The 25,916-nt window shown below is 43.7% G+C and overlaps 2 protein-coding genes across 2 annotated transcripts; both read right to left on the bottom strand.

Annotated features, from left to right (window-relative positions):
• Positions 1-1,631: 1,631 nt before the first annotated feature.
• LOC125528228 (nucleolar protein 56) lies at positions 1,632-5,247 on the bottom strand. Its single transcript, XM_048692727.2, has 8 exons — positions 4,944-5,247; positions 4,632-4,846; positions 4,067-4,224; positions 3,131-3,318; positions 2,795-3,047; positions 2,477-2,625; positions 2,243-2,392; positions 1,632-2,139 (listed from the first exon to the last, which is right to left on the bottom strand). Exons 1-8 carry the CDS (start codon positions 5,146-5,148, stop codon positions 1,811-1,813), a joined length of 1,647 nt encoding a protein of 548 aa, XP_048548684.2. The 5' UTR covers positions 5,149-5,247; the 3' UTR covers positions 1,632-1,810.
• A 5,379-nt stretch (positions 5,248-10,626) lies between these two features.
• Positions 10,627-11,681, bottom strand: LOC125538403 (NDR1/HIN1-like protein 10). The gene has a single exon (XM_048701660.2). It carries the CDS (start codon positions 11,546-11,548, stop codon positions 10,925-10,927), a length of 624 nt encoding a protein of 207 aa, XP_048557617.1. The 5' UTR covers positions 11,549-11,681; the 3' UTR covers positions 10,627-10,924.
• Positions 11,682-25,916: the final 14,235 nt, after the last annotated feature.

A 25,916-nucleotide genomic window follows, 5' to 3' on the forward strand; every position in this document is an offset into this window, starting at 1 on the left:
ATAGGAAACAAGATGTCATTTGATTAACATCAAAGGAATTTTTTCATTGAGTCTAAACTTTTTTTTATTTTCCTATAAAATGCGGAGGATAGAAACTAATCCTATGTAGAAATAGAAATCCATTTCTATAAACCAAAGGGGTCTAAAAAAATCCTATAAAAATCCTATCCTCTAGAGAATTTCTATGAAATTCCTAAAGCCTTAGAGGTTGCACTTCGGGAGGGCAATCGAGTCCTGCTTCTTGTTTCTTCGAAGCTGGGCCGGGGCTGCTCAAAAAAATTGCACGGCAGGCTGCTCAACCTCTGATTGGATGGGCATCCTGGCCGCTCGATCGGATCTATCACCCACGGACGGTGGGGATTCGATCTCGTCAGCGGATAGAGCCCTCTTCTGCTTGCACGGGCGTGATGCAGCAATACTTGAGAAACTGAAATGCTCTCTCTCTCTCTCTCTCTCTGCATGTTTCTGTGCTATTTTTTGGCACCACCATTGCCTAAGATTTTGTGTGATATTTATTTTCTTTCTAATTGCAGGATGAACATGCTCTTACTTTACTCGCATCTTGTTTACCGAGTTTCATGTTTATAATCTGTGAATGAGTTTCTCATCTCAACTCTTTACTCCACATTGAACTAGAAATGGCTCGACTTCTGAATTGCATTAGGTTTATCGTCAATGTGACCTTACGAATGGATTGTGTGTTGGCTAGGGCGTCGCGATCGGCCAAGAGCCGTCGCGGCATGGTTCAGGAGGCTCGGGGTGGTTCATCAAGTGGAGCAGGTCCTGGAGGAAGTGGAGTAAGAGTAGCAAGAGCGAAGACGGTGTCAAGAAGGAAGGAATGGAGAAAAGGCAGAAGGAGCAAACACAGCATTTCAGTACACCAGCAACCCAGCATTTCAGTCCAGTCCAGACTAAAGGGGCAACCAACAGCAAGAGCAAAACCACTCAGTCGATTACCTTTGCAACTCAAGTGATTTTGTAACTCCAGTGCCATTAGGCCGCGCTTGGAATCAGTGTAATCAAATACAGACGTATTTATTTTACACGAGTAACTTACCGGCCACTATTATTTATTTTATTTACACGAGTAACTTACCGGCCACTAGCAGATTTTCAGTCGGAAACAAAACAATGGACAGAGGTCTGTATTTTTTTTCTACAGAGGTATCTGAAACTACAGCGGTAATCCAAACAAGGCCTTAGCATTCATATTATGACAATATGTTTTCAGAAATCACATGCACAATCATGAGTAACCCCTAACCAACAAGAGGCAGGCAGGATGCCAAGATCTATGTTAGTAAGTGTATGTAGCTCAAGGCAACAGTAATGTCTTTAATACATCTTGTTCAAAAAATGAAAAGCAGACTCTGGTGCAACAGGGCTACTCGCTAGCTGAACAGGCTCCTCGATTCTAGATAATAGACCTCAAAATGTGTGCAAGTGCAGAGAGAAATAACTCGGAAATAAGATTTGACCAAACCAAGCAATAACAGACCCTGAAGAATCAAAACATCCCACGTGCTTGCTAATCAAGAAATGCAAGACCAAACTACTCTAGTGCTGCAACAGGGCCTACTTACTAGTACATGAAACATGAATCGCAAAACATGCTCCAAACTGCAAAATAGTTGAACAGCCTCCTCAATCCACGCTCTTCCACATTATAGACCTCAAAATGTGATCAGCACCACCACAGGATGATGAAAGATTCAATAGTCGAGACCCGATTAGGTCCATGGTTGCACATAAATTATACAGTATACTAGATGTTTGATTTCATTAAGCACAACAAAGAGGTTCTAGTCGTCTAATCATTGGCCTCGGTTTTGGACTTCTTTTTTTTCTTTTTCCCTTCTGTGGCCGTCTTAGGCTCAACAGACTCTGCAGCATCACGGTTCTTCTTTTTCTTTTTCTTGGGAGTCTCGTCTTGCTCGCCATCGACATTGGCTGCCATCTCTTGATCCTGGGGCTCCTCTAGCTTGTGCTTCTTTTTCTTTTTCTTCTTCTCTGTCCCTTCTTCTGCTGCCGCCGTGTTGGCAGGCTTATCAAGATCCATGGCGTCACCGTCAGCCTCAGATTTGGACTTCTTTTTCTTACTTTTCTTGGCAGTCGTGTCACCGTTCTCCTTCTCCTTATCTGCGAAAAGAAATGTTCAGGGCAAGGTGTAAATATACACATGTACAAAAAGACTTGAAATTAAGTTATTGAGAGACCAATATATAAAGACAAGTACCCTTACCCTCCTCTGAGACTGTGTTGGTCATACCCTCCTCAATTGCAGCTTTCATTACATCAAGGTTCTTGCGTGGTGCAACACCCTTGTCATAAAAGTCTAATCTCTCCTCGACTTGTTCACGCAGTTTCTCACCGAAAATGGAGCTACTCATATCTGGAATTCATAAACCAGTGAGGAAAACAAACAGAAAAGGCAGTCAGGATGTTTAACCTTTGCAAACAAAGTCCTTCAACTAACCTGAATAACAGTCAATGCGTGAAGCAATTGAGCATTTGTTTGCCAGGTATCTAGCCATTCTTCCCTTGTTCTTGGTCGATGCACGGCCAATAAAAGATGAGTGGAATATGAGGCCATACTTCGGTGTGTTTCCACGTGTTTTAAGAGCTCTGCGGTAAAATTAGGAAATCAATCACAATATTTCAGAAGCATAGAGGACAAAGTCTGAATACTTGACGAAACAGTTAGTACTTGAGTAGAAGGGCAACTACAAATAAGAAAGCACAGCTTGGAAATAGGGTGTGGGAATGCATAGGCAGTCCAGTCAGTCACAATTACCTGAAGAGCGCCTTCTCAGCACCTAGTATCTGGAGAGTGGAGGCAGGGCATTTTGCAAGATTTGAAAGACTGCCAGCATGAGAGATTAACCGAGCTCCAACCATTTCACCAATCAATGACGTCAGATTAGGTGCAATATCATTCATCTTTGTCACCAGATACTCATAGAGATTTTTACGGTACTCAGATAGATTCATGACCCTTTGAGCAAACTGTTGGACATTGATCAAATCAACTGGTGAAAGGTCCTGGCCTGAAAATAAAAAGAAGAATACGTAAACTAAGCAACCATGGCAACTACTGAGAAGCAATACCAATTGTGGAGATGGTTGTTACCCATAGATGCCTTTGCTGCTTCAACAATTTCTTTTGCCTTGTCCTCATCTCCAATCAGATCTGCTAAAGCTGGAATGTCTTTCTCTGACAAATCAGATTTGTTTACTACAAACTTGGCAAGCTTAGCATAAAGGTAGTTGTCATTCACAATTTTGACCAGCTCAGGAAAATGCCATCCATACCACTCCCTGCATCATGGTTATGCAACAATTAATACACCCATGCAACTAACACAACTACAGTGACAAATGTTTAAAACTAGTTACAGCGCCAACAAGGGTAAAAAGAAAAAGAAATTTGTCATTACACCCACCAAAAGCATACAGTGTTGCCCCCCAAAAAAAGCATACATAGTGCAGGATATACTGCACAGTTGATAAGTTAAAATGATCTTTCACTACCATGGGATATACTGTAAGATAGTACAGTGTACACAGCACGTATGTCACTGTAAGCCCGAAAGTGACATGACTGGACATGCAACTAACATAAACACAGGAAGATGTATTTGATCACGTGAATTGAGGAGATTTGTCAAGACTCACAATACGCAATTGAATGCGCATGGTAAAACCAGAGACTTGGGCTTAGGGTTTGAAATATAGCATATAGACAAAATATGATTGATGCCACTGATGTAAAAGAAAAACTGGTTACAAAAGAAGAGGCATACAAACGACATTAATCAAATTTCAGCTGTTTTTTTAACTCCTGCAATCAGAAATGGTGGCATAACCAGCATATACCGACAGCTAAACTGGAAAAGTAATGAACAAATGTCAACTCTAGTGCCTATACCTAGAACTTTCTCAGGACTTGTATGTCGCCATCAACTTTTCTTTTTGAGATAATCCAAGTCTCATCGCGACAGCCAAACCAAAGAACCAGATACTGGTTAATAAATTAAGCAAGTTAAGAATAAGATGAGGAACCAACCTCACTCTCATGGAGAAGGAATTGACATCCTTATCGAGTGTATCCAACAGAAAGATGGCTTGAATCACCATGTTATCCACGCGATTCACATTGAACTTGACCTTTGCCCTGCTATAGCTATGCCCCAGACCCAACTGGGCCTTCTCCAGGTCAGATGGCTGCAATAAAAAAACAAACAGAACAAAGTTTACAAACAAGTATATATGGAACAAGAGCAGTGATGGAATAAAACCAATTTGTGAAACTACAGACAATGCACTGTATGATCTAGGTAAACTTAATTAGTAAAAATGATATGTCAAGCATAAGGTGGTAATTGTCCAACTCTCTGCGCCGACTTGATGCAAAATCATACTGTAGTTCATACCACCAAAACATTAAACTTTTCCCACTGCTGCACAATCCTCTAAAATCAAATACACCAGCCACAACCCAGGCCAGACCACAATGTGATTTGATTTATCCTACTAGACAGCTTTACGACCCATGTCTGACAGTTGAATCTTTATTACGGGAAAATGTAAAACATGGAAACTAGACAGACGCAAATGCAAAAATCCATCACCTTGAGTTGGTCAATGAACTGATCGAAGTGCAGCCGCACGGCGCGGAGCAGTTCCTGGACATAGTCGTTGGACTCGCAGGGGATTCCGGTGGCCTCGGTGATGTGGGAGCCGACCTTGGGCTCCATGACGCCGACCCTGAACTTGGCCTTCTTCCCCTCCTTGACCTTGGGCAGGTTGAGCTCCAGGAAGTTCCTCAGCTCGTCGGTCATGATCCCTGGGCCACCAAAGGAGCATTCGCTCGTCACGGGGGTCATAATAAAGCAGGGAGATTTGACACGAGGGTTCCACCGGGAGAGGAGGGGGCACGGTACCTTCGGAGATGGCGTTGCACTGGTTGAGGGCGTCGACGGCGGAGAGGAAGGGGGTGAAGCCGGCGAGCTTGACGGCCTTGCTGAAGCGCTTGAGGTCGAGCACGGTGGAGCGGACGGCGTCCACGCTCTGGCCGATCTCGTCGATGCCGTGGGCGTGGAAGAGCGCGTACCCCGACGCCGACTCGAAGAGCAGGTAGAGCGCCATCTCGCCCGCGCGCTTCGCCGGCGGCGGCCGAGGGGTTTGGGAGGCGGAGGCGGGGGCGGAGGCGGGGAAGAGGCTAGGGTTTAGGCCAAGGGATGTGGGCTTCGCCGGGGCCTTACTTATGGTGGGGTTTCCGTTGACGCTACGCTGGGAAGTCTGGGCCGTTCGATTGGATCAGCGCCGGTTGCACAATTCTCTTCCCCTCCTTTTGCTATTCTAACATCTAACATAAAAATAAAATTATCACCATTTGTACTGTGAAACTGCTATGCACACGATACACCCTTCTCTGTTATTGTTACCGTTTTACCTTCCTATCAATTGGTTTTAATCTTGTGACTAGCACGACAAGAGGCTACAATCCTGATGCGTTGGGGACAAGCGTGTTTTGTGCGCAGATGCCGCGCACTTTGTTTGTTAGGTGACTCGTTCTGTATTGACAATCTTGATTCCTAGCTGAGACAAATACTTGTTGATGGGCTGCTACTTCACCCTTATACTTATGGGAATCCCAACCACACTGCGGAAGAAACAATAACCCAACAAAATCTATGGTAGCCCGTCTACCCTAGTGCCAAACACGATGGCGACAGTAAAATGGCCAGATAAAAAAAGTACAAACGGGTCAAATTGTCTTAAAGTTTGATCAAAGGGTCAAAACAGTTAATTTAGCCTCTACCAGTGCCCACCCATCCAATAAGGTGCAGCCAGCTCATCGGTACCACATTTGTATATCTCTGTATTGTGCAAATCCCCTCTTGTATAGCAATTTTAAGAAGTCACATCAACTGCCATGCCGGTCTCTCAAACTTTTCTCACACAAAAACAACTACCTACGTCAGAGAAGTGCATGCCGCATGCATGCTTGGGTCCCAATTTTCCGTCCTCTCTCCGCACCCAAAACCCATTCATTTTATTTGGCTTTGTAAATTTAGACAACTTATTTTTTTTTACCAAAACTAAACTTTTTAGACTTTATATATATTTGAAACTCTGGCAACAAGATCTTTAAAACATAACCAATATTGCATATTTTTTATACGTGTTTAAATTGTAGTATTTCATAAATTTTAGATGGCCAATATTTTTAACAGTAATGCTCTATTATTGAATTTTTTATATATTTCAATTCCTGAACATATATTCTTTAGAACAAGACCAATCTTGAATATGTTTAAACTAGTTTCATTTTTGCTATCTCAATCATATTAAAATTTTAATTTCACGCATTTCATATTTACATATTTAGATTATTGAAATCAGCTACTGCTATGATTGAAATCACTTTTATGAAAAAACAATTCGTGTATATGAAACCTTTTTCAGTGTGAAATATGTGAAACTTGCTATTTCAAAAATGAAACACTGGTTATTTAAAAAAAATTGGAGTTGACTGTCTCAATTTTTTTAAAGTGAGTGAAGTCTTGTTTGAAACTACTGAAATTGTTTTTTTTCAAAGATATTTTTTTCAAATAAGTGAAATCAGTTCTCTGAAATAAGTAAATCATTTCACTCGTTTTATAAGTAAGACATCCGGCATTTCACAAGTGAAAAAAGTGAAATCTGTTTTTGATACACATGACACATATTTCAATGTAAAATACGTGAACCTTGTTATTTAGAATTTTTAAACCAGTTATTTCAAACACAACAAAATTCAATTGTTTTTGAACTCTTTTATAATGAGTGAAATATGTTTAATGAAGCAAGTGCTTTTTTGAAATAATTTAGATCGGTTTTTGACATGATTAAAATCAATTATTTCAAATGATTGAAATATTTTTTCTTGCGAAACAGGTGAAACCAGTCTCTTAATGATTGAGATCCAGTTTTTGGAATGAGTGAAATTATATTCTTAAATGAATGAAGCGAGTGAAGTTAGTTTTTGAGTGAAATTGTATTTTTAAATGAGTGAAATTATAATCTTAAATGAGCGAAATCAATTTATAAACATGCATGTTTTAAAGCAAGTGAAATCGGTTATATGAAACAAGTACATCAGTATTTTAAAGCAATGAAATCAGTTTTAAAATGTGTGTGAATTTTTTTAAATGCATGAATTCTGCCATTTGAAATGAGTGAGATCGTATTTTTTAATTGGGTCAAATGTTACTTTGAATCGGCTGGAATGTTTTTTGGAGATGACTGAAATATGTTTTTTCAGTTTGAGTGAAATATGTTTTTTGAGATCAGCGAAACTAGTTCAAATGTATCCATAATTGATCTTATTCTGAAAGTCTTCTTGTCATGAATTCAAATATATATCATCCAAAAATTAAATTGAAGTTTTCGTTCAAAAGATATCTATCATCCAAAAATTCACAATGAAATTAAATGGAAGTTTTTTAGTGGAGAGAGAGGGAATATTTTAAAATGCATGCAACCGGCCTTCTATGAACATTTTTTCTCTTTCCTGACAAAAGCTGACAATAGCATGCAAAGGACCCACATGTATTCCGTGTATTTCAATTCTGTCACTCACGCATCAAAAAAGGGCTCGAATCTCCAAAACAACATCAACGGCGGATGTCTCACCGATAGGTACCGGTTCCGGTAAAAAAAATTACTCACATGGGAACGCTAGAAGCTGGAGAGAACGGGGAAGCCAAGTTTTTAGGATCAAAAGAGAAACTGTAAGTTATCGACTTGATCGGTCACTCAATTGCACTGTACGCAACCGAGGACAGGTCAGACCCAGGCATTGCCACGACAGTAGTCGCCAGAAGTTCGGGTGTCGGGGAGAAGTACACAAAGCTCTGCACCTATGATGGTGTCACCATTTGGGAATCGAGCTAAATCCTCCGCGATAGAATTTTCACCCCCAACATGTTGTACACACAAGTAAATGTAGAAACAATCAACCAGTTACTGGACATTTGAAATAACCGTGAATACATTTGAGCAATACAAAGCTTGTTTTATTGGAGCTTGCCAATGGTTTTCTTCAGCAAGTGCTACTCATGTGCTGCTGCTACGCAACTGATTCTTTGACTTTGCTTTCGAAGGGGGCAGGGCATAAGCTCTTTCTGCTCCCAGACCAATAATGCTTACATTGGTGGCACAGCCATGTGAGACCCAGGGCATAGGGCTCCGGTCTACGTGATGTTAGCGACGGAATTCCCTAAATGACGCACATTGTGTCAAGATGTCGATGTTTGCAACTAGCAATAGATGGAGCGATCGCAGTGGGCCGGCCCATGTTACCTGTTTAGCATATACACGGATCCTGGTTTATTGCTGAACGATTTTTGTTTTGGTTTCCCTTTTTTGTTTTGGTTTTTATTTTTTTATTAATTTTTCGTTTTTTACTTTTTCTTTTCTTTTTTCCTTTTCCTTTTTCAAGTTGATTTTCCTTTCAATATGTTTTTCGAAATTTTCAAATTTTGTTCATATTTTCAAGAAATATTTATCTTTTAATTGTTATTCATAAATTAAAAAATGTTCTAGTATAAAAATATATAATAATTTCAAGCAATCTTCCTGTCTTTAAACTTTTTTACAAGTTGAAAAAATGTTCAGGAATTTCAAAATATGTTTATTATTTTTTGTTCACAAGTTGAATTTTTTTTCATTTTTGAAAAAATGTGCTTGTATGTTTTGGTTTCAAATTTTTGTCTGAAAATAAAAAACGTTCACATTTCATAAAATGTTCGTGATTTCAAATTTTTGTTCGGAATTTCAAGTAATGTTCTTTTGTTCGTGATTACAAATTTTAGTCAGAGATTCAAAAAATGTTCAAGAATTTTAGAAAATGTTCGTTATTGAAAATTGTTCGGAATTTCATGAAATGTTCCATTTTAAAGTTTTTTTTCACAATTTTTAAAAATGTCCGCGGTTTCAAAATTTTGTTCCACATATCATGAAATGTTCCACTTATCAAATATTTTTTTCAAATTCAAAAAATGTTCACGGTTTCAACATTTGTTCAGAATTTAGTAATTTGTTTACAAATTCAAAAAATGAATTATTTTTTCCAAAAACAATAAAAGTTTTTAGTTTTTTTTGTTCACATATTCAAAAAGTGTTCCGGTCTCCGGTTTTTCCTCCAGGAACTCAAGAAATGTTGGTACCTTTTCAAAATATACATTAAAATAACATTCATCCCAGTAAGTAATTCAGATTCGCTACAATAGCTACTTCCGGTTCGCTACTACATCTATGGTTAGTTCTTTAAGCTATGCACTGCTCTGTTAACAACAATATTGGTTAGCTGGAGTGGCTAGGAGCACGTATTAGTACATAGTTGGTCTATGGTTCAAATACGGGGTCGGCGCGTTTCTTTTTTCTGCTATCTTTTTCGTCCTGTGGTAGAACTTAATGGGCCGGCCTAGTCAGGCTGGTTAGCTTTCACCTTTCTCAAGCAAAGGTTTGTGGACTTCTACTCGGACATGTCCGCTGGCTCTATATGATGGGGTAGGATTATGCTCATTGTGAGATCGAAATAATAAAGAGAAGAGCCACATCCCTGTACCTTTGTCTATTTTGTGTGTGTGTTCATTGTCGGCAACATGAGACCGGCCATGCCGACGGCGACGCCAGAGGGCGTCGTTCCCCTCCTTGGAGGCGTCGGTATGGACTGATCTCCTCACTTAACCTTCCCCTAGGTCTTCCGGGCGAAAGCCCTAACTTTGTTGGGCAGCGGCGGCGCTCACGGCGTCGTTCCCTTCTTGAAGATGCCGTTTTGGGAACCTTGGGGTTGGGTGGCGCTTGTGGGTGGTGGGCGACGACGGTGGTGTGGCCCTATTCTAGCATGGATTTATGTCCGTTGCTTGGAGATGGACTTGTGTAGGTGGAGGTTGTCGGCTGACGTAGTGGTGGCGTCAATGGCGGGGACCTGGCAAGGCTCGCATGGGCGGAGGTCGTCATTTGGCGTCATGGTGTCGATGGCGGAGGACCTGTCAAGGTTGTCACCTCAATCTGCTCTGAAGATGAACCAGCGGAAGACGGCAGCGACGACACATGTGAGTGCGTCGGACCGGTTTGAGCCCCGGACCTGGCAGATGGCTCGGTCTGGGCCTCCGGCTTTAGGTGTCAGGCTTAGGTGAGAAGTCTGGGTATGTGACCCAACTTGCAGCCCTTCATCATTTGGATAGGAGTAGCGGCAGATGTTGACAAGATGACGGATTCAGGCATACTATTGTTTTATTTTATAAGGTCCTCGAGAATAATTATTAAAATGGCCGCATGCATCTCTCAGATACAGAGGCGGGGGGTCATCCTCCTTTTCACAAAAAAAAACTTGCTCTTTGTTTGTATGCCATGCAAAGATACAACTGAATGCTGAACATTAATTGAATGCTGAACATTAATTGCTTAGATGCGACCCACGGGCCGCGGCATACACGTTGCGTGTACACCCGTCTAGCCTCCCTCACAAGCAGTGTGGATGCTCATGAGAAGATAGCATCAAACCTTTTCCCCCCTTGAATGTTGAACCAACAAAAAGCTAGCATCAAATCTTTTTCCCTTACAACCAAGAAACAACATCAAACCTGTTCTTTTTACATCAGGAAGATAGCATCGAAAATATTATTATTACATCTTACACAACAAATAATTAATGAAAAAACCCCAGCACACACACTTCAAATCGAAACCGACGTGATGGGCGTGAAAGAATGGGAAGAAAAACACCACACACACACACACACACACACACACACACTTGAAGTCCAAACAAACGTGCAAATGATGATGGAATAATAAAAGTAATTAATGATGATCGTGGCCACACAAACCACGAACATGATCAATATCCATGCATATATACGCTAGCTAGCTAGCAGTTCTTCTCGGCCTTGTGTAGCTTGCACGTCACCTTCTGGAAGACGACGGTGGTGGCGTCGGGCTTGACGAGCTGCAGCTTGAGCGGGCAGACGGCCTCGATCTTGCACTTGGTGTAGCGCGCCGTGTAGCTCACCTTGCGGGACAGCGCCACCTCCACGTCGAACGTCCCCGTCTTGCTCTCCTTCTTGTACTCCTGCTCGCCGGCGCTGCCCAGCGACACGAAGGCGCCTTGGGAGGAGGAGGTGAGGTGGTACACCCTGGTGGCGCCGGCGGGGTGCTTGTCGCCCGTGGCGGCGACCTGCACGCGGTCGAACTGCTGGCCGTCGAACCTGTAGGCGGCGACGAACGGCTCCACGTTCTTCATGCTCATCGCCCAGTTGGGGTTGCGGACCTTGAGGGTGAGCGAGAGGTTGTAGGCGATCCCCGTCACCGGGGAGGTGAGCAGGTCGAACCTGGTGAGCGAGGCGTCCTCCACGGTGATGGTGACGTGGCGGAGGTAGACGAAGGCGGCCAGGAGGACGGCGAGGAGGACCACGACCGCGACGACGCCGAAGCAGATGAAGAGGTACTTGACTTCATCCCTCGTCAGGTAGCAGTCGTCGTCGCGGCCGCACATTGTTGCCGCCGGCCGGAGGCTTTTCTTCTCGGTGGAGGTGGTGTTTATCAGGAGTTTGCTGCCATATGCCGACTCTAGAGGAGGTGGGTGTTTATCAGGAGCCTGTGGGCAGGATCTCTGGATGGGGGTGGAAGCAAGCAAAGTATCTACGTGGTCCGTCCGTGTGATCGTGTATAGCATTTGCAAACAGCTCAACTGCCATGTGAATTTGCTTTTGTCATTCACACTCTGGTGGAGTGGGAGCAGAGCATCCGACATGTGTGTCGCTCGTCTTGCCATAACAAAAGGGCCCACATATGTCCCTTTCAAACAAAACGCTGATATAAGAGCTACACTGGCAGTCTGTGGGCAGTTACCGGTCACACCTCATATTTTTTACTATGCATCCGAGTATCTCATATTTCACCCGACCCCAAAATCTATACAAAGCATGCACAAGAAAAAAATATTCTGCGTACTGCGCAAATTACACTAGCCTCAACTGCGCTTCGGCGCCGTTGGATCTCTGTGGTGGGCACCGGGTAGACGGGAGCGTAGGAGCACTCGACCATATCGGCAAGCATCTCGTTGACTTCTGCTTCCTGATCCACCTGGAGGATACGGCGGTTGGCCTCCGCCTTTGCCTCCGATTGGAGGGCATCGAGGATTGCCTGCTGCTCCATTATTATTTTTCAATTTTTTTTGAATTGTGAAGGCGGAAAAATAGCAGTGGCGCACCATGCACTAGTGCGCCATTGCTAATTTATTTATTTTTTGCATTTTTTTCGAAATTTTTTGCCTCCAGATCTTAAAAGCCCTGTATCTTTTATTCGGTTAGGTTTTTGGGGATTCTAAAAATCTTCAACAGGATTCCCTCGGTTGAATTTGGATGTAACTTTTTGAGTAGATAATTTTTCATATAAAAAACTTTTTCATCGGAGGTCGTATGCAAAAGTTACGGCCATTTTACCGAAACACGGCGGCCTTTTGCAAAAAAAAATTTCAAAATCCATGTTTGTTAATTTTCCTAACAACAAGAACACATAACACATGGGCATCTATTTTTTTGAACTTTTTTTGAATCTTTTATCATTTTCTTTTATTTTTTTTAAACCTAAAAGGCAATTCAGGGGGTGTTTGTGTGTGTGAGGCTGGTGCGCCATTACTAACCTCACACACACGCAGGCACACCACCATCAGACATAGCAATGGCGCACCGAAACAAATAGCAATGGCGCACTATTCATGTGGTGCGCCATTAGTAAAAACATAGCAATGGCGCACCTAATTTTGATGCGCCACTGCTATATAGCAGTGGCGCACCACCAACATGGTGCGCCACTAGTAGAGATATTGGGGATAAGCCTTTTTCTAGTGACAAACAAAATAGCACGATAGTACATATTGCATAAAAAGGTCCACAAGACACAAACAAACATAGTTTTTTCAAACATAATGTTAGGAAGAGGCCCGAATTTATCGGTATATTCCTGATAAATCGCTTGTCAAGGTGATAAATCGATCCAAACGATAAACGGTGAAGATAAGACATAATCTTATCAGCCACCTCATGAGTAGCTATAATTCGAACGATAAATCGTTGAATCTGAAGATTTTTTCAACAAGTGATTGGGGTACATTTTTCTTAACCACTCAAAAATGGTGCTTAAAAATTTCGTTTTCTTTTTGGCCTAAGTACACCTTAATTTTTGTTCAATAATACATTGTACTGTACGCTACACAATAGAAAATCCGGCCCCAAAATTAACAAAAAACAAACCTAATTTTTTGCATGTAGTTGTTTTTTTTGTCTCACATGCAAGCATGTATATGGATGAAAATTTACAGTTATAGTACACTAATATACCTGCATGTACACGTTTTTTTTGGAAACTTTCATACCGTAGAATCCATTTTTTAACTTCAAAAGTCGGGCTCAATGTGTCTGTGCTCCAAAGGCATTATTCGCAAAACCTACGGCTATCCAAAACAATTCCTGGAACAATATTCCCTTCTTTTGTAGAATTATATCCACTAACCCTCTTATCTGTCGAAGTGAACATATTGATTAGTCTGCCCTTTTTTTAATTTGCTGCATTTCCATTAAACATAATAAAGCAAATACAACTCACATTGGACTGAAAAGAAATATCCAGGAAGGACACATAACCCAAAGAAAATCAGAGGTAACCTGAACTTGTTGGGGCCTCTGTGCATAGCCATACCGTTGCCCACCACCGTTCATCGTCATCGCTAGGGCGACCTCCGGAAGAGAACAAAGTGAGGAGCAATTGAATCTAGGACCAAGTGTTGGAAATATGCCCTAGAGGCAATAATAAAATGATTATTATATTTCCTTGTTCATGATAATTGTCTATTATTCATGCTATAATTGTATTATCCGGAAATCGTAATACATGTGTGAATATATAGACCACAATGTGTCCCTAGTGAGCCTCTAGTTGACTAGCTCGTTGATCAACAGATAGTCATGGTTTCCTGGCTATGGACATGGGGATGTCATTGATAACGGATCACATCATTAGGAGAATGATGTGATGGACAAGACCCAATTCTAAACATAGTACAAGATCGTATAGTTCGTTTGCTAGAGTTTTTCCAATGTCAAGTATCTTTTCCTTAGACCATGAGATCGTGTAACTCCCGGATACCGTAGGAGTGCTCTGGGTGTACCAAACGTCACAACGTAACTGGGTGACTATAAAGGTATACTACGGGTATCTCCGAAAGTGTCTGTTGGGTTGACACGGATCAAGACTGGGATTTGTCACTCCGTATGACGGAAATGTATCTCTGGGCCCACTCGGTAATGCATCATCATAATGAGCTCAAAGTGACCAAGTGTCTGGTCACGGGATCATGCATTACGGTACGAGTAAAGTGACTTGCCGGTAACGAGATTGAACGAGGTATTGGGATACCGACGATCGAATCTCGGGCAAGTAACGTACCGATTGACAAAGGGAATTGTATACGAGGTTACTTGAATCCTCGACATCGTGGTTCATCCGATAAGATCATCGAGGAGCATGTGGGAGCCAACATGGGTATCCAGATCCCGCTGTTGGTTATTGACCGGAGAGCCATCTCGGTCATGTCTACATGTCTCCCGAACCCGTAGGGTCTACACACTTAAGGTTCGGTGACGCTAGGATTGTAGAGATATGAATATGCAGTAAACCGAAAGTTGTTCGGAGTCCCGGATGAGATCTTGGACGTCACGAGGAGTTCCGGAATGGTCCGGAGGTGAAGAATTATATATAGGAAGTGCAGTTTCGGCCATCGGGAGAGTTTCGGGGGTCACCGGTATTGTACCGGGACCACCGGAAGGGTCCCGGGGGTCCACCGGGTGGGGCCACCCATCCCGGAGGGCCCCATGGGCCAAAGTGGGGAGGGGAACCAGCCCATAGTGGGCTGGTGCGCCCCCTTGGCCCACCCCATGCGCCTAGGGTTGGGAACCCTAGGGTGGGGGGGCGCCCCACCTGGCTTGGGGGGCACTCCACCCCTTGGCCGCCGCCCCCCCCCCCTAGGAGATTCCATCTCCTAGGGCCAACGCACCCCCTAGGGGGCCTATATAAAGGGGGGGAGGGGGCAGCCACACCCTTGAGTCTTGGCGCCTCCCTCTCCCCTGCTACACCTCTCCCTCTCGCAGTATAACGACGAAGCCCTGCTACGGTGACCCCCTGCATCCACCACCACGCCCTCGTGCTGCTGGATCTTCATCAACCTCTCCTTCCCCCTTGCTGGATCAAGAAGGAGGAGACGTCACGCTGACCGTACGTGTGTTGAACACGGAGGTGCCATCCGTTCGGCGCTAGGATCTCCGGTGATTTGGATCACGTCGAGTACGACTTCCTCATCCCCGTTCTTTGAACGCTTCCGCGCGTGATCTACAAAGGTATGTAGATGCAATCCGATCACTCGTTGCTAGATGAACTCATAGATGGATCTTGATGAAACCGTAGGAAAATTTTTGTTTTCTGCAACGTTCCCCAACAGGAAACACCATCGCTGAAGTAGCTTTATGAGCCGAAGAAGTGGCGTGCGATGAATGGTAAAGCTAATGTCGATGTGGCGCGTCGGGCGGGGTTTCCCCCCTGTTCCTTAGACCGCAGATCTTGTTTGCTCGGCCAACATCATTGGAGAGGCGAATAAGGTCTTCCCTCTATCAAGCACAAACCTTGCACCTGAACAAGCATCTCCTGAACATCGACAACACCACGGTCTGATGGAGTAGTGGATGCTGTCAGACACCTAAACTCATCTCGTCCAGACACCCTGGCTAAGTCGAAGCAGGCATCACCTAGGAAGGAGCGGACTAGAGGAAAATTATTCCACAACGGCGCTGCTGCCGCTACCTCAACGCCACCGCCCAGAACACCAAGTCGTTCACCCAGATCCAAGAGGAACCGGGCAGCAAAAACGAAAAATCCTAGATCCATTACCACCAACGGAGAGGATCACCATGTCAGGAGAAGATCAGAGGTATTCACCGCCCCCGTCGTAACTGCCAGTCCGATAGAACTGATGAGGAAACACTAGCTACTAGAACCTACACCTAAAGCCTACTGCTACAAAGATCTACACGAGGATCCCGGTGGCCCTCACCCACCAACAACCACTAGGTCATCAGGGACAGGGAGCCACCAGGATCGATGCCGGAATGCGCTACGCATGGGGCAAGCGGTTGCCTTTTTCTCCTAGTTCGTGGGAGACGGAACTAACCGCGGTGATCAGTGTGCCCTTGTGCTCATGTAGACAACCAAAAGTCAAATAGGTGTAGCAAATATTGTCACTGATGGTCTGATTAAATCCTTCCCATTTGTGGATTCTCTCAATAAAGTAAGAACCAAATATATGTACTCCCTATGACCTATTAAATCAGCGACAATTAATATGAATTGGAGAGAGAGAGAGAGTACGTAGCAATTTTCTAGCCCTCTGTAATTGTTGACAATGCATCTGAATCTTCTTTCCAAAATCATCAAGAACTAAATAAATACAATGAGCTGCACATGGAGGTGGCACCCGACTATGTCCACAAAGTATGTGTGTGTGCGTGGAGGGGGGCGAGGGGGTGCAGTCGACCGATGGTCATAGTTTCGGTTTTGATAAACTTACAAAATGGTGTTAATATAGACAAGAGGAAGGAAAAAATGTTACTAAAAGGAGAGAGAAATTAAGAAGGAGAAAAGTCGTTTAAGATGTAAAGATGGAGGGGGGGAATCTGTACTAGGTTGCTAAGTGAAAAGAAAAAGGAGAGAGTGATTTTCTTTTTTTAAAGGTAAGCCGTCCACGGATTTAACAGTGGTATCGTTGTGACCATTGCGCTTGAGCAGTGTTTCGAAAGAAAATGAATATAACTCGGTATTTAGCACGTTAAATGTAACCCAGGGTTGGCTCATAGACGCGGACATACCTGGCCAAACGGGCCGGCCCGGCATGGCACTGCCCGGCCCATCCTAATCGTGCCTGGCCCGGCACGGCTCGCCAGGGTACGATTACTATACGGGCCGTGCCGGCCCACGTGCTGCGCCCCAGGCCCAGGCACGGCCCAGTTAGTAAACGGGCCGGCACGTTGGCCCGTTTAGCATGGTGGGCCGCATATTTTCAGCCTATTATTTGACGCACTGAGCATTTTTAGTCTATTTTTACATGTTGGGCCATATATAGATGTATATAAAAAAACTTAATCGGGCCGTGCCGTGCCGGCTCGGGTGCCCAGCCTCCAGGCCCGGGCACGGCCCAGGGTGTGCCGCGTGCCGGGCCCGGCCCGTTTAGCCCGTGTCGTGCCTGGCCCAAGGCGAGCCGTGCCGGCGTGCTCACGGGTCGGCCTGAAAAAACCGGCCCATTTGGCCAGCTATAGACGCGGAGGGTATTCGGGAGCATAGTGGTTGCTTCGTTCGAAATTTGTCCTGGGGGTAGAATTGTCAATTGGGTCGCAAGCGTTTTGAAGGAAATATGCCCTAGAGGCAATAATAAAGTTATTATTTATTTCCTTATATCATGATAAATGTTTATTATTCATGCTAGAATTGTATTAACCGGAAACATAATACATGTGTGAATACATAGACAAACAGAGTGTCACTAGTATGCCTCTACTTGACTAGCTCGTTAATCAAAGATGGTTATGTTTTCTAACCATGGACAAAGAGTTGTTATTTGATTAACGGGATCACATCATTAGGTGAATGATCTGATTGACATGACCCATTCCATTAGCTTAGCACCCGATCGTTTAGTATGTTGCTATTGCTTTCTTCATGACTTATACATGTTCCTATGACTATGAGATTATGCAACTCCCATTTGCCGGAGGAACACTTTGTGTGCTACCAAACATCACAACGTAAATGGGTGATTATAAAGGTGCTCTACAGGTGTCTCCAAAGGTACATGTTGGGTTGGCGTATTTCGATATTAGGATTTGTCAATCCGAATGTCGGAGAGGTATCTCTGGGCCCTCTCGGTAATGCACATCACATAAGCCTTGCAAGCATTGCAACTAATGAGTTAGTTGCAAGATGATGTATTATGAAATGAGTAAAGAGACTTGCCGGTAACGAGATTGAACTAGGTATTGAGATACCGATGATCAAATCTCGGGCAAGTAACATACCGATGACAAAGGGAACAACATATGTTGTTATGCGGTCTGACCGATAAAGATCTTCGTAGAATATGTGGGAGCCAATATGAGCATCCAGGTTCCGCTATTGGTTATTGACCGGATACGTGTCTCGGTCATGTCTACATTGTTCTCGAACCCGTAGGGTCCGCACGCTTAAGGTTTTGATGACAGTTATATTATGAGTTTATGCATTTTGATGTACCGAAGTTTGTTCGGAGTCCCGAATGTGATCACGGACATGACGAGGAGTCTCTAAATGGTCGAGACATAAAGATTGATATATTGGAAGCCTATATTTGGATATCGGAAGTGTTCCGGGTGAAATCGGGATTTTACCGGAGTACCGGGAGGTTACCGGAACCCCCCGGGAGATATATGGGCCTTAGTGGGCCTTAGTGGGAGAGAGGAGAGGTGGCCAGGGCTGGGCCGCGCGCCCCTCCCCCCCTAGTCCGAATAGGACAAGGAGAGGGGGGCGGCGCTCCCCCCTTCCTTCTCTCTCTCCTCTTTCCCCACTTCGCGAATCCTATTCCAACTAGGAAAGGGGGGGAATCCTACTCCCGATGGGAGTAGGACTCCTCCTGGCGCGCCCTCCTCCTGGCCGGCCGCACCCCCCCTTTGATACTTTATATACGGAGGCAGGGGGCACCCCATAGACACAAGTTGATCCACGTGATCATATTCTTAGCCGTGTGCGGTGCCCCCTTCCACCATAGTCCTCGATTATATTGTAGCGGTGCTTAGGCGAAGCCCTGCGACAGTAGTACATCAAGATCGTCACCACGCCGTCGTGCTGACGGAACTCTTCCCCGACACTTTGCTGGATCGGAGTCCGGGGATCGTCATCGGGCTGAACGTGTGCCAAAACTCGGAGGTGCCGTAGTTTCGGTGCTTGATCGGTCGGGCCGTGAAGACGTACGACTACATCAACCGCGTTGTGCTAACGCTTCCGCTGTCGGTCTACAAGGGTACGTAGATCACACTCTCCCCTCTCGTTGCTATGCATCACCATGATCTTGCGTGTGCGTAGGAATTTTTTTGAAATTACTATGTTCCCCAACAGTGGTATCCGAGCCTAGGTTTTATATGTTGATGTTATATGCACGAGTAGAACACAAGTGAGTTGTGGGCGATATAAGTCATACTGCTTACCAGCATGTCATACTTTAGTTCGGCGGTATTGTTGGACGAAGCGGCCCGGACCGACATTACGCGTACGCTTACGCGAGACCGGTTCTCCCGACGTGCTTTGCACATAGGTGGCTTGCGGGTGACAGTTTCTCCAACTTTAGTTGAACCGAGTGTGGCTACGCCCGGTCCTTGCGAAGGTTAAAACAACACCAACTTGACAAACTATCGTTGTGGTTTTGATGCGTAGGTAAGATTGGTTCTTGCTTAAGCCCGTAGCAGCCACGTAAAACTTGCAACAACAAAGTAGAGGACGTCTAACTTGTTTTTGCAGGGCATGTTGTGATGTGATATGGTCAAGACATGATGCTAAATTTTATTGTATGAGATGATCATGTTTTGTAACCGAGTTATCGGCAACTGGCAGGAGCCATATGGTTGTCGCTTTATTGTATGCAATGCAATCGCGCTGTAATGCTTTACTTTATCACTAAGCGGTAGCGATAGTCGTGGAAGCATAAGATTGGCTAGACGACAACGATTCTACGATGGAGATCAAGGTGTCGCGCCGGTGACGATGGTGATCACGACAGTGCTTCGAAGGTGGAGATCACAAGCACAAGATGATGATGGCCATATCATATCACTTATATTGATTGCATGTGATGTTTATCTTTTATGCATCTTATCTTGCTTTGATTGACGGTAGCATTATAAGATGATCTCTCACTAATTATCAAGAAGTGTTCTCCCTGAGTATGCACCGTTGCGAAAGTTCTTCGTGCTGAGACACCACGTGATGATCGGGTGTGATAGGCTCTACGTTCAAATACAACGGGTGCAAAACAGTTGCACACGCGGAATACTCAGGTTATACTTGACGAGCCAAGCATATACAGATATGGCCTCGGAAAACGGAGACCGAAAGGTCGAGCGTGAATCATATAGTAGATATGGTCAACATAGTGATGTTCACCAATGAAACTACTCCATCTCACGTGATGATCGGACATGGTTTAGTTGATTTGGATCACGTAATCACTTAGAGGATTAGAGGGATGTCTATCTAAGTGGGAGTTCTTTAAGTAAATTAATTGAACCTAAATTTATCATGAAACTTAGTACCTGATAGTATCTTGCTTGTTTATGCTTGATTGTAGATAGATGGCTCGTGCTGTTGTTTCGTTGAATTTTAATGCGTTCCTTGAGAAAGCAAAGTTGAAAGATGATGGTAGCAATTACACGGACTGGGTCCGTAACTTGAGGATTATCCTCATTGCTGCATAGAAGAATTACATCCTGGAAGCACCGCTGGGTGCCAGGCCTGCTGCTGGAGCAACACCAGATGTTATGAACGTCTGGCAGAGCAAAGCTGATGACTAATCGATAGTTCAGTGTGCCATGCTTTACGGCTTAGAATCGGGACTTCAACGACGTTTTGAACATCATGGAGCATATGAGATGTTCCAGGAGTTGAAGTTAATATTTCAAGCAAATGCCCGGATTGAGAGATATGAAGTCTCCAATAAGTTCTATAGCTGCAAGATGGAGGAGAACAGTTCTGTCAGTGAGCATATACTCAAAATGTCTGGGTATAATAATCACTTGATTCAATTAGGAGTTAATCTTCCAGATGATTGCGTCATTGACAGAATTCTCTAATCACTGCCACCAAGCTACAAGAGCTTCGTGATGAACTATAATATGCAAGGGATGAATAAGACTATTCCCGAGCTCTTCGCAATGCTGAAAGCTGCGGAGGTAGAAATCAAGAAGGAGCATCAAGTGTTGATGGTCAACAAGACCACTAGTTTCAAGAAAAAGGGCAAAGGAAAGAAGAAGGGGAACTTAAAAAAGAACAGCAAGCAAGTTGCCACTCAAGAGAAGAAACCCAAACCTGGACCTAAGCCTGAAACTGAGTGCTTCTACTGCAAGCAGACTGGTCACTGGAAGCGGAACTGCCCCAAGTATTTGGCGGATAAGAAGGATGGCAAGGTGAACAAAGGTATATGTGATATACATGTTATTGATGTGTACCTTACTAATGCTCGCAGTAGCACCTGGGTATTTGATACTGGTTCTATTGCTAATATTTGCAACTCAAAACAGGGACTACGGATTAAGCGAAGATTGGCTAAGGACGAGGTGACGATGCGCGTGGGAAACAGTTCCAAAGTCGATGTGATCGCAGTCGGCACGCTACCTCTACATCTACCTTCGGGATTAATATTAGACCTAAATAATTGTTATTTGGTGCCAGCGTTAAGCATGAACATTATATCTGGATCTTGTTTGATGCGAGACGGTTATTCATTTAAATCTGAGAATAATGGTTGTTCTATTTATATGAGTAATATCTTTTATGGTCATGCACCCTTAAAGAGTGGTCTATTCTTATTGAATCTCGATAGTAGTGACACACATATTCATAGTGTTGAAGCCAAAAGATGCAGAGTTGATAATGATAGTGCAACTTATTTGTGGCACTGCCGTTTAGGTCATATCGGTATAAAGCGCATGAAGAAACTCCATACTGATGGGCTTTTGAAACCACTTGATTATGAATCACTTGGTACTTGCGAACCGTGCCTTATGGGTAAGATGACAAAAACACTGTTCTCCGGTACTATGGAGAGAGCAACGGATTTATTGGAAATCATACATACAGATGTATGTGGTCCGATGAATATTGAGGCTCGTGGCAGATATCGTTATTTTCTCACCTTCACAGATGACTTAAGCAGATATGGGTATGTCTACTTAATGAAACATAAGTCTTAAACGTTTGAAAAGTTCAAAGAATTTCAGAGTGAAGTTGAAAATCATCGTAACAAGAAAATAAAATTCCTACGATCTGATCGTGGAGGAGAATATTTGAGTTACGAGTTTGGTGTACATTTGAAACAATGTGGAATAGTTTCGCAACTCACGCCACCCGGAACACCACAGCGTAATGGTGTGTCCGAACGTCGTAATCGTACTTTACTAGATATGGTGCGATCTATGATGTCTCTTACTGATTTACCACTATCGTTTTGGGGATATGCTCTAGAGACGGCCGCATTCACGTTAAATAGGGCACCATCAAAATCCGTTGAGACGACGCCTTATGAACTATGGTTTGGCAAGAAACCAAAGTTGTCGTTTCTGAAAGTATGGGGCTGCAATGCTTATGTGAAAAAGCTTCAACCTGATAAGCTCGAACCCAAATCGGAGAAATGTGTCTTCATAGGATATCCAAAGGAAACTATTGGATACACCTTCTATCACAGATCTGAAGGCAAGACTTTTGTTGCTAAATTCAGAAACTTTGTGGAGAAGGAGTTTCTCTCGAAAGAAGTGAGTGGGAGGAAAGTAGAACTTGACGAGGTAACTGTACCTACTCCCTTATTGGAAAGTAGTACATCACAGAAACCTGTTTCTGTGACAACTACACCAGTTAGTGAGGAAGCTAATGATGATGATCATGAAACTTCAGAACAAGATACTACTGAACCTCGTAGATCAACCAGAGTGAGATCCGCGCCAGAGTGGTACGGTAATCCTGTTCTGGAAGTCATGCTACTAGATCATGATGAACCTACGAACTATGAAGAAGCGATGGTGAGCCCAGATTCCGCAAAATGGCTTGAAGCCATGAAATCTGAGATGGGATCCATGTATGAGAACAAAGTATGGACTTTGGTTGACTTGCCCCATGATCGGCAAGCAATTGAGAATAAATGGATCTTCAAGAAAAAGACTGACGCTGACGGTAATATTACTGTCTACAAAGCTCGACTTGTCGCAAAAGGTTTTCGGCAAGTTCAAGGGATTGACTACAATGAGACCTTCTCACCCGTAGTGATGCTTAAGTATGTACGAATCATGTTAGCAATTGCCGCATTTTATGATTATGAAATTTGGCAGATGTATGTCAAAACTGCATTCCTGAATGGATTTCTGGAAGAAGAGTTGTATATGATGCAACCAGAAGGTTTTGTCGATCCGAAGGGAGCTAACAAAGTGTGCAAGCTCCAGCGATCCATATATGGACTGGTGCAAGCATCTCGGAGTTGGAATAAACGCTTTGATAGTGTGATCAAAGCATTTGGTTTTATACAGACTTTTGGAGAAGTCTGTATTTACAAGAAAGTGAGTGGGAGCTCTGTAGCATTTCTGATATTATATGTGGATGACATATTACTAATTGGAAATGATATAGAATTTCTGGATAGCATAAAGGGATACTTGAATAAGAGTTTTTCAATGAAAGACCTCGGTGAAGCTGCTTACATATTAGGCATTAAGATCTATAGAGATAGATCAAGACGCTTAATTGGACTTTCACAAAGCACATACCTTGACAAAGTTTTGAAGAAGTTCAAGATAGATCAAGCAAAGAAAGGGTTCTTGCCTGTGTTACAAGGTGTGAAGTTGAGTAAGACTCAATGCCCGACCACTGCAGAAGATAGAGAGAAAATGAAAGATGTTCCCTATGCTTCAGCCATAGGCTCTATCATGTATGCAATGTTGTGTACCAGACCTGATGTGTGCCTTGCTATTAGTCTAGCAGGGAGGTACCAAAGTGATCCAGGAGTGGATCACTGGACAACGGTCAAGAACATCCTGAAATACCTGAAAAGGACTAAGGATATGTTTCTCATATATGGAGGTGACAAAGAGCTCATCGTAAAATGTTACGTTGATGCAAGCTTTGACACTGATACGGACAATTCTATATCGCAAACCGGATACGTGTTTACATTAAACGGTGGAGCTGTCAGTTGGTGCAGTTCTAAACAAAGCGTTGTGGCGGGATCTACATGTGAAGCGGAGTACATAGCTGCTTCGGAAGCAGCAAATGAAGGAGTCTGGATGAAGGAGTTCATATCCGATCTAGGTGTCATACCTAGTGCATCGGGTCCAATGAAAATCTTTTGTGACAATACTGGTGCAATTGCTTGGCAAAGGAATCCAGATTTCACAAGAGAACCAAGCACATCAAGAGACGCTTCAATTCCATCCGGGATCTAGTCCAGGTGGGAGACATAGAGATTTGCAAGATACATACGGATCTGAATGTTGCAGACCCGTTGACTAAGCCTCTTCCACGAGCAAAACATGATCAGCACCAAGGCTCCATGGGTGTTAGAATCATTATTGTGTAATCTAGATTATTGACTCTAGTGCAAGTGGGAGACTGAAGGAAATATGCCCTAGAGGCAATAATAAAGTTATTATTTATTTCCTTATATCATGATAAATGTTTATTATTCATGCTAGAATTGTATTAACCGGAAACATAATACATGTGTGAATACATAGACAAACAGAGTGTCACTAGTATGCCTCTACTTGACTAGCTCGTTAATCAAAGATGGTTATGTTTCCTAACCATGGACAAAGAGTTGTTATTTGATTAATGGGATCACATCATTAGGTGAATGATCTGATTGACATGACCCATTCCATTAGCTTAGCACCCGATTGTTTAGTATGTTGCTATTGCTTTCTTCATGACTTATACATGTTCCTATGACTATGAGATTATGCAACTCCCGTTTGCCGGAGGAACACTTTGTGTGCTACCAAACATCACAACGTAAATGGGTGATTATAAAGGTGTTGTACAGGTGTCTCCAAAGGTACATGTTGGGTTGGCGTATTCCGATATTAGGATTTGTCACTCCGAATGTCGGAGAGGTATCTCTGGGCCCTCTCGGTAATGCACATCACATAAGCCTTGCAAGCATTACAACTAATGAGTTAGTTGCAAGATGATGTATTATGAAACGAGTAAAGAGACTTGCCGGTAACGAGATTGAACTAGGTATTGAGATACCGACGATCGAATCTCGGGCAAGTAACATACCGATGACAAAGGGAACAACGTATGTTGTTATGCGGTCTGACCGATAAAGATCTTCGTAGAATATGTGGGAGCCAATATGAGCATCCAGGTTCCGCTATTGGTTATTGACCGGAGACGTGTCTCGGTCATGTCTACATTGTTCTCGAACCCGTAGGGTCCGCACGCTTAAGGTTTTGATGACAGTTATATTATGAGTTTATGCATTTTGATGTACCGAAGTTTGTTCGGAGTCCCGGATGTGATCACGGACATGACGAGGAGTCTCGAAATGGTTGAGACATAAAGATTGATATATTGGAAGCCTATATTTGGATATCGGAAGTGTTCCGGGTGAAATTGGGATTTTACCAGAGTACCGGGAGGTTATCGGAACCCCTCGGGAGATATATGGGCCTTAGTGGGCCTTAGTGGAAGAGAGGAGAGGTGGCCAGGGCTGGACCGCGCGCCCCTCCCCCCCTAGTCCGAATAGGACAAGGAGAGGGGGGCGGCGCCCCCCCCCCTTCCTTCTCTCTCTCCTCTTTCCCCACTTCGTGAATCCTATTCCAACTAGGAAAGGGGGGAATCCTACTCCCGGTGGGAGTAGGACTCCTCCTGGCGCGCCCTCCTCCTGGCCGGCCGCACCCCCCCCCTTTGATCCTTTATATACGGAGGCAGGGGGCACCCCATAGACACAAGTTGATCCACGTGATCATATTCTTAGCCGTGTGCGGTGCCCCCTTCCACCATAGTCCTCGATTATATTGTAGCGGTGCTTA

Source organism: Triticum urartu, chromosome 1A, assembly GCF_056163025.1.
Source record: "Triticum urartu cultivar PI428250 chromosome 1A, HENAU_Tu73, whole genome shotgun sequence".
Classification (NCBI taxonomy): Eukaryota; Viridiplantae; Streptophyta; class Magnoliopsida; order Poales; family Poaceae; genus Triticum; species Triticum urartu.